Raw genomic sequence first — 9,886 nt, 5'->3', positions numbered from 1 at the left:
ACACAAAATGCCGGTTTTTACGAGGAGTTCAGATTGTCTTCCCAAAATCAACAATCAAAGATGTACATAGAATTCTATGTTGCTGCCCTTCAAGCAAAATGGAAAAGGGGTTCAAATTGTAAGATTCAAGCTACATTGACAATTACGAAGGTAAGGTTTATCTAACTCACACAGTAAAAGTAGCTAGCTATGACTATCTATCTTGGGAATTGACCAGTAAAATTAGCTAGGCTAACTAGTTAGCCATTTTTAGCTACATTATAATACAATGTAATTGTAACGATAAATGTAAAACAATATAATGTACTGAATTATCTGATTGTCAGCGTGTTTGCGAGTCGTTCATGTTAACAGATAAATAGTTGGTCTGTCATATTTGTTACCTATGGATAATGTAATGTTACATGTATTTCTCAGTTTCGAACAAAAATCTAGACACGGGAGAGATCTCAGTGAGGGCGACCTGTTATCAGTCGATGAAAAAAAAGCAAGAAGCCTAACAATCTAAGTGTAGGGCTTTGAGAGCAATCTGGTTAACAACCTGTTTTGGTTATTAAAAGTCACGTTTCTAAGTTCACCAGAAGTTCTAGACCAGTTGCGAAAATCTGCTATCAACTTTGGGGGGGACAATTATATGACATTTTCTCAAGAGCAATTCCTGAGGGGGACACCAAAATTACTACTGTAAAACATACAGTAGCACATTAAAAAAGCGCAATTGTGTCCATAATCAGCAAAGCGCTTTCATTGCGTATTATTAATATGATTGAAATTTACATAGTTATGTTTACAGTGATTTATTGGGGGGGACAAATCATACTTTTCCCAGGATGGGGGGGTCGTGCCCCCCCCCCCCTGGGATTTCCTCCTATGCTCTAGACCAAGACCATCACTGTTGTGTGCATATAGCCAATTATCTATCATTATAAGATAAGATAATCCTTTATTAGTCCCACGATGTGGACATTTGCAGGATTACAGCAGCGTAGGGATAGTGCAAACTACAAACACGAGTAAAAAAAAAACAACATAGTACAAAAAAGATTTATTTTTGGCAAATTGCTTAAAACGATACACTGTATATTCACACAAAACCATATCCGCACTGCAGCGGCAAACCACCTTTTGTCCCGTATTTCATATGACAAAGTTGGCAACCCTAAGTGTGACACTAAAACAGGTAGTAGTAAAGCCTACTTTTCTCTCTCTCTCTCTCTCTCTCTCTCTCTCTCTCTCTCTCTTTCTCTCTCATGCATATGTCAGAGCCCACACTTCTTTACTCTAACTTGTGTTAAAAAGTGTACTCAGTACTGTACTCAACGTTTACCTGAGTCTTTCTAAACATGAGTATCTGTACATCAACTAAAGTGAAGGATGTGTACTTTTGCCATCTTTGCGCAAATGCAAATGATCGCGCGCGTTGGAGGACACTGCAGCGAATGCACCATCGTTTAAGGCAGGGACTGCGGTCTCTGTCAGGTGACTGCAGATAGCAACACACATTCGGGAGTGTGCACACACACACACACTCAGACTTTAATCTTGAACTAGATGACCCTACTGCAGACCGTCAGTCCCAATGCAGTTGTCACAGCATCCCCTTGCGCTCTCTCTCTCTCTCTTTCTCTCTCTCTCATCCTCTCGTTCTCTCTCAGACACATGCACACACAGAACGGTTCATGTGAAAGTTGCAGCACCGTCACATTTTGATTGTGTTCGATCAGGTGGAGAGAGAGGACAAAGAGGACGAGAGAGAGGACGAGAGGAGAGCGAGAGAAGAGGCTTGAAAGAAGATTATCTGGCAATCGTTCAAAGCATTCAACCTAGTGCAAGTGTAATAACTGGGAGGGTATTCAATTATCAGTTAATGTGTTGACTCATTCTGATGTAAAATATTTCTGACACCTGCTTTCAACAAATTTGTTCAAATCATCAAACAGCCGCTTTACCCATTTGAGAACAAATTAATATAAATTTGGGTATGCAGTGTGATAAATTGGTAAAGTGAGACAAACGATTAACCAACATTGCTCCCCTTTGAATTTAATTAAATTTCAATACAAACAGCTTTACTGGCATGACAGTGTTTTCTGATATTGTTTTCAGTGCCAAAGCATAATTACATATGCAATGTAGAAACAACAAAATGGTGGAAAGAATATTTTGATCAATGGGCAAAAAATGTGGGAGCACTAACTTGAACCTAACAAATATAAAAAGTTAAAATAGAAAAATGTGTTATAGACGTGGCACAACCCTCGTTTTGTGAAGACAGAAGAATCTCTGTGCCTGTTAAGAAGACAGCTGTACTTATATAATATCCCACACTTACAATCAATAGCTTTTAATTACTGGCAGTAGAAGGGTCCTCGTGGATCGATATGGAGCAGCGATTCTACTGTCTGAGGGATAATTGTCTCCCAGATCTCATTAAGAACTTGAGATATTAGAGGGGGAAGGAGGATGGAGAGAGAAAAGGGGAGATGGGGGGAGAGAGAGAGAACGGTACATGAACAGAAGAGACCAGTGGTGGAATCTCAGATCAGTGTTAAGTGTGACAAATGCCCCACTTACAGAAAGAAGACTATGTTCTCTGTAACTTGACTCTCTGCTCTAATAGACATCTATTCACAAAAGGTGCAGCAACAGTCCGATCACTAGGTTTCCAACCTGGAGCCGTCTAAAGAATGATGGATGAGGCGCTGCACACAACAAGAGATAACATGAGTGTCGCATCAATAAATCCATTTTTATTTAAAAGAATATGTTACAATTTATTACAGTAAGCGTCATCACCAAACAACTTCATTTTTAGATTTTACATTGCAACATTACAAACCAGCTGTTGTATGTCAACTTTCTTTTCTTTTTGCAGATTATTCAAGCCAAACCATTCGACAGGTGGAAATACTGTACAATAGGAGATGTCGAGTTTGCTTTGCTATTATCTAAAATAAATAAAACATCAGGAAAAGAGAGAGAGAGAGAGAGAGAGAGAGAGAGAGAGAGGAGACATGATTGGTGGGAACACAGGCCAATGGCAGTCCACCAAGTCCTATGTATTTCAGCCAGTAGAAACCGCTCAGTCAAACATTCTAGAGTGAAGACGCAACACTTGGGCTCAAAACATTCAACTTTACATCCTTCAAACCCCAACAGTCCAGTTCTCAACGGGACAGACTTCAGTCACCAAAAACAAAATCCAACATCTCTACCTCTGGAAGGTGAACGCAGCATGATGACATCATCCACAGGAGCCGGATGTAGGGCTTGTAGTGATGTCATCATGCGGCACCAGCCTCTCCTGTGATGGAGACTAACTTTGCACCCCGGAACAGAGCAGAATGCTGCTCATGAAAGCCAAGGCGGCCTGTCTGTAAATCACAGAGTGGAGGGTGGACCCATGGGAGCTGAACTGCTGCCTCACAGGGAGGTGCTGGGGAGAGGAAGACCCCTGCTGTTCATATCAAGTACTGCAAGTCCACCATAGTGCATTGTAAAATAACTTGAGGTAAATATGCCTGATTTCCACATGCAAGTGGACCTATATGTTCACGACGAATCTGCAGTAGTAAAGGAAATGGATTGCATTTCTAAGTCACATAATAAATAAAAAAAATCATTATATTCTAGCAAGGCCATTTTAAACATAACAGCCTTATTTGTATCATAAAAATTTAAGATGGATAAATCCAAATCATCTCTATGGATTCTAAACCTTCAATCATTAAGTCTGGTCTTACATCACACAGTGTCTAACTGTCCTTACCAAAGAAGAAAAACATAAACTAACTGCAAATATAACATCCTGCTCAACATCTGCTTGAACATAGTCCAGAATGGCCAGACTGTTAATACTGTTGTCCTCAGAAGAGTGGAAAAGTGCTTTGCAGTTTGTTTATACAGAGTGTGTGTCTTCACACACATGTTGTGTACACAACACTGAAGGGAGGGTGTGACTCAGGTAAGAGCTCACGGGCTGGGGAAGATTCTGCTCCGACTATACACAGCTGCAGAATGAATACTGAAAACAGTTAAACTCTGAACTAAAAACAGCACCCTTCTCTCTTCTACAGACAAACTCACACCGGGACTAACTAGGTGTTTTCAGTCCGTTTTGCTGCCAGTGTGCGGACTGGAGCCTCAGCCTCAACAGCAGAGGCGATCTGTGTGGATCAGTTGAATTCTATTTACATTCTGCGAGGCTCTTGTTTCTGTCTGTCTGCCAGCCCAGTTCCCATGACACCCAGACACAAACGCTCCTTCCTCCACTCTGCCTTGTCTCCCTCCTCAGACCCTGCACCCTGAGGAGCAGAGAGAGAGCTCTGCCCCTCAGACCCTGCACCCTGAGGAGCAGAGAGAGAGCTCTGCCCCTGCCTTGTCTCCCTCCTCAGACCCTGCACCCTGAGGAGCAGAGAGACAGCTCTGCCCCTCAGACCCTGCACCCTGAGGAGCAGAGAGAGAGCTCTGCCCCTGCCTTGTCTCCCTCCTCAGACCCTGCACCCTGAGGAGCAGAGAGAGAGCTCTGCCCCTCAGACCCTGCACCCTGAGGAGCAGAGAGAGAGCTCTGCCCCTGCCTTGTCTCCCTCCTCAGACCCTGCACCCTGAGGAGCAGAGAGAGAGCTCTGCCCCTCAGACCCTGCACCCTGAGGAGCAGAGAGAGAGCTCTGCCCCTGCCTTGTCTCCCTCCTCAGACCCTGCACCCTGAGGAGCAGAGAGAGAGCTCTGCCCCTCAGACCCTGCACCCTGAGGAGCAGAGAGAGAGCTCTGCCCCTGCCTTGTCTCCCTCCTCAGACCCTGCACCCTGAGGAGCAGAGAGAGAGCTCTGCCCCTGCCTTGTCTCCCTCCTCAGACCCTGCACCCTGAGGAGCAGAGAGAGAGCTCTGCCCCTCAGACCCTGCACCCTGAGGAGCAGAGAGAGAGCTCTGCCCCTCAGACCCTGCACCCTGAGGAGCAGAGAGAGAGCTCTGCCCCTGCCTTGTCTCCCTCCTCAGACCCTGCACCCTGAGGAGCAGAGAGAGAGCTCTGCCCCTCAGACCCTGCACCCTGAGGAGCAGAGAGAGAGCTCTGCCCCTGCCTTGTCTCCCTCCTCAGACCCTGCACCCTGAGGAGCAGAGAGAGAGCTCTGCCCCTCAGACCCTGCACCCTGAGGAGCAGAGAGAGAGCTCTGCCCCTGCCTTGTCTCCCTCCTCAGACCTGCTGTATCTGCCCCTCCTCTCCCCCTTCCATTCATCCTGTTCTTCTTCTCTTCCACAGCGCTTGGTCCAGCAGCAGACCTCAACACATCCTCAGGCCTCTGTCCTCCTGTCACAAGGTCTCTCCAGACATGGACCCTCTCCAGACATGGACCCTCTCCAGACATGGACCCTCTCCAGACATGGACCCTCTCCAGACATGGACCCTCTCCAGACATGGACCCTCTCCAGACATGGACCCTCTCCAGACATGGACCCTTCTGATGTTACGGTCAGTGGTGTGCTTGTATCAGACAGCTGGATGAAACTATAGACCACTAACAGGGCTGTTCTGTAAAGTCAGTGCTTACAGATGTGTAGTGGGAGTTTTGCTGGTCTAGACTGGCCCAGTGCGCTGTGGAGGTTGTAGTTTCCAGCAGTTTTGTAGTGTCTCTAGCGGGTTAGTGTGGTGACGTTGTGGTGGTGCATGGATGGTTGTGGTGGAGATGGACACAGGGCAGGAGGATGAGCTCTAGGAGGTGATGAGCTCTCCTCCTGGGTGTCTCCATCCTTTCTGTGTCTCAACAGCTGGAAGATATTCTGCAGCGAGAGACCTGGTTCAGGACACAGCAGTGCACACACACACACACACACACACACACACACACACACAGGCTCCTGCTGCGGCTGTAACTAAGCCAGAGGCAGGTTAAGCCTTACCTTCCTACACATACCATCTCTGCTGCAGTTCCTGCTGTCCTTGTCTGTAGCCTCCTCCTCCACCTAGAGAGAGAGGGAGAGAGAGAGAGAGAGAGAGAGAGAGAGAGAGGGGGGAGAGGGGGAGAGAGAGAGGGGGAGAGGGGGAGAGAGAGAGGGGGAGAGGGGGAGAGAGAGAGGGGGAGAGATAGAGGGGGAGAGAGAAGGGGGGGGAATAGGGAGAGAGATAGAGAGGGAGAGAAAGAAAGAATGAGTCTGGGAATGGGGGAGGTAATGCCTGGTGATTGTGGCTTAAAGAGCAGAGTGGAACACACTCTCCTCACCTCTTTCCTCCACTTGAGTTCACAGAAAACCCTCTCAAAGCACTCGTGCATGTAGTTAAACTGGAGGCCAGGTATTGGGACCCAACACACACGCGACACAGAACACAGAGAAGAAAAACAACATGAGTTTTCTGTGAGCTGTAATGCCTCATATCACCTGTGTAGGTGTCAGTAAATGTGTGTGTGTGTGTGTGTGAGAGAGAGACTCACGTAGGGGGTGAAGATCTTGACCCAGCGAGGTTCCTTCTCTCCCCTGGCGTACTGGAAGCAGAAGGCCATGCCCTCCTCGTCCGTGTCCCAGCGCTGCATCTCCCCCCACTCAAACACTATCACCTGGCTCTGGAGAACACACACGCAGCACACACGCAACACACACGCAGCACACACGCAGCACACACGCAACACACACGCAACACACACGCAGCACACACGCAGCACACACGCAACACACACGCAGCACACACGCAGCACACACGCAACACACACGCAACACACACGCAGCACACACGCAACACACACGCAGCACACACGCAGCACACACGCAGCACACACGCAACACACACGCAGCACACACGCAGCACACACGCAGCACACACGCAGCACACACGCAACACACACGCAACACACACGCAACACACACGCAGCACACACGCAGCACACACGCAGCACACACGCAGCACACACGCAGCACACACGCAGCACACACGCACAGCACACACGCAACACACACGCAACACACACGCAACACACACGCAACACACACACATGTACAAAGGATTTGACTGGTTATAAACACTGCACACACACACATTTACATTTAGTCATTTATCAACACACACACATGTACAAAGGATTTGACTGGTTATAAACACTGCACACACACACATTTACATTTAGTCATTTATCAGATGCTCTTATCCAGAGCGACTTACAGTAAGTACAGGGACATTCTCCCCCGAGGCAAGTAGGGTGAAGTGCCTTGCCCAAGGACACAACGTCATTTGGCACAGCCGGGAATCGAACCGGTAACCTTCAGATTACGAGTCCGACTCCCTAACCGCTCAGCCACCTGACACACCCACCCCCAGGCTGTACCTCGAGTGTGCCTTCCTCTGTGCATGCGTGCAGTTTGAAGTGCTGGATGCTGATGGCCGTGATGACGTGGCCTTTGCGGCGAGAGTCACAAGAGCAGTGAGGGAACATGATCTCATTGTAGCCCTCACAGCCTCGCAGCGTGCTCAGATACTGACAGAGAGGGAGGGGGGGGGGGGGAGAGAAGGACAGGGGAGAGAGAGGGAGAGGGGGGGGGTGTCAGAGGAGAGAGAAAAGCAGAGTTCTTGTCACCTGTCTATGTTTAATTTGACTGAACTGTGGAGTGGCGGTCAGCTTGACTGACCATGGCCATCTTCTTCTGTTCCGCCAGCTTCTGCAGCTGGTAGGTCTTGTCTTCTGCCTTGATGAAGCCCTTCTTCACGTCCTCCACCGCCTGAGAGACAGCGAGGGTTAGAAACACACACACACCGCTCACGTGGTACACACACACACGGATGTCGCATGCTTCCCCCTCCACACACACACACACACACACACACACAGTGACTGCCCTGCCCCTGCCCCTGCTCCAGCCCCTGCCCCAACCCCAGCTCCAGCCCCTGCCCCAGCCTCTGCTCCAGCCCCTGCCCCAGCCCCTGCCCCAGCCCATGCTCCAGCCCCTGCCCCAGCCCCTGCTCCAGCCCCTGCCCCAGCCCCTGCCCCAGCCCCTGCTCCAGCCCCTGCCCCTTCCCCTGCCCCAGCTCCAGCCCCAGCTCCAGCCCCTGCCCCCAGCCCCTGCTCCAGCCCCCTGCCCCAGCCCATGCTCCAGCCCTGCCCCAGCCCCCTGCCCCAGCCCCTGCTCCAGCCCCTGCTCCAGCCCCTGCTCCAGCCCCTGCTCCTGCTCCAGCCCCTGCCCCAGCCCCTGCTCCAGCCCCTGCCCAGCCCCTGCCCCAGCCCCTGCTCCAGCCCGTGCCCCAGCCCCTGCCCCAGCCCCTGCTCCTGCCCCAGCCCCTGCTCCAGCCCCTGCCCCTGCTCCAGCCCCTGCTCCTGCCCCAGCCCCTGCTCCAGCCCCTGCCCCTGCTCCAGCCCCTGCTCCAGCCCCTGCTCCTGCCCCTGCCCCAGCCCCTGCCCCAGCCCCTGCCCCAGCCCCTGCTTCAGCCCCTGCCCCAGCCCCTGCTCCAGCCCCTGCTCCAGCCCCTGCCCCAGCCCCTGCTCCAGCCCCTGTCCCAGCCCCTGCTCCAGCCCCTGCCCCAGCCCCTGCTCCAGCCCCTGCCCCAGCCCCTGCTCCAGCCCCTGCCCCCAGCCCCTGCTCCAGCCCCTGCTCCAGCCCCTGCCCCAGCCCCTGCTCCAGCCCCTGCTCCAGCCCCTGCCCCAGCCCCTGCCCCACCTGGTGGAAGCAGTATGTGACGGCCAGCTGGTGGTGGCTGAACAGAGCCTCCTCTTCAGAGCTGAACAGCCACTTGCGCAGCCTGAGGCAGGTCCCTGGCACTGCCGACGTGGAGTTCTGGACGTACAGCTTGTGAGGGAACTCGTTAGGGGCCAGCTTACGCACTGAGAGAGAGAGTGAGAGAGAGACCACGGCTGGGGTTACACAGTGTGTTTGTGGAGCAGTGCTATGGTATTCTCCCTCCAGACAGACAAGGCCTCACAGCCATGGGGTCAAGCTGTAGGGATGTGAGGCTTTCACAAAGATGTTCAAATACTACACAATATTACTCATGCAAGCTTCAATCATTCATGAGAACAGTTTTTATTCAGCATCGTGCTGTCTTACAAAGGTTCCCTAAGTGACACACAGTAAGAGCTACTTTTCCCGTGTGTGTGTGTGTGTGTGTGTGTGTAACCGGCTCCCTTTGCTGAGCACTTTGGAAGAGAGACTTGTTAGAAGCAGGAAGTGTGTGGGTCTCTCTAGCTCACTGTCTCTCTCTCTCTCTCTCGCTCCCTGTCTCTCTCTCTCTCTGTCTCTAGCTCACTGTCTCTCGCTCACTGTCTCTCTCTCTCGCTCTCTCTCTCTCTAGCTCACTGTCTCTCTCTCTCTCTAGCTCACTGTCTCTCTCTCTCTCTCTCTCGCTCCCTGTCTCTCTCTCTCTCTGTCTCTAGCTCACTGTCTCTCGCTCACTGTCTCTCTCTCTCGCTCTCTCTCTCGCTCATTGTCTCTCTCTCTCTCACTTTCTCTCTCTCTCTCTCTAGCTCACTGTCTCTCGCTCTCTCTCTCTCGCTCACTGTCTCTCTCTCTCTCTAGCTCACTGTCTCTCTCTCTCTAGCTCACTGTCTCTCTCTCTCTCTAGCTCACTGTCTCTCTCTCTCTCTAGCTCACTGTCTCTCTCTCTCTCTAGCTCACTGTCTCTCGCTCTCTCTCGCTCACTGTCTCTCTCTCTCTCTCTCGCTCACTGTCTCTCTCTCTCTCTCTCTCTCTTGCTCACTGTCTCTCTCTCTCTAGCTCACTGTAAGCTTCTCTCCTCAGCCTGGGTGGATCCAGTCAGCAGATCAGATTAAGGAGGATTCAGACCATGTAGGAGAGAGAGAGAGGACACACACATTTCCTGCTTCTAACAAGTCTCTCTTCCAAAGTGCTCAGCAAAGGGAGCCGGTTACACACACACACACACACACACACAATTAAGGTCAGCGCTGGAATTA

The 9,886-nt window shown here is 50.9% G+C and overlaps 1 protein-coding gene across 1 annotated transcript; it reads right to left on the bottom strand.

Moving 5' to 3' along the window:
• Positions 1-2,730: 2,730 nt before the first annotated feature.
• snx27b (sorting nexin 27b) lies at positions 2,731-8,797 on the bottom strand (the record flags this gene model as incomplete). The annotated part of the gene is given in 7 exon segments (XM_067237873.1): positions 2,731-5,774; positions 5,895-5,957; positions 6,215-6,274; positions 6,425-6,553; positions 7,310-7,459; positions 7,611-7,700; positions 8,634-8,797. Coding segments are annotated over 7 exon segments (803 nt in total), but the record flags the coding sequence as incomplete, so codon positions are not given.
• Positions 8,798-9,886: the final 1,089 nt, after the last annotated feature.

This window comes from Osmerus mordax, chromosome 6, assembly GCF_038355195.1.
Source record: "Osmerus mordax isolate fOsmMor3 chromosome 6, fOsmMor3.pri, whole genome shotgun sequence".
NCBI lineage: Eukaryota > Metazoa > Chordata > Actinopteri > Osmeriformes > Osmeridae > Osmerus > Osmerus mordax.
Note: the sequence above shows the minus strand (reverse complement) of the source record. Positions and strands in the feature narration are given on the sequence as shown.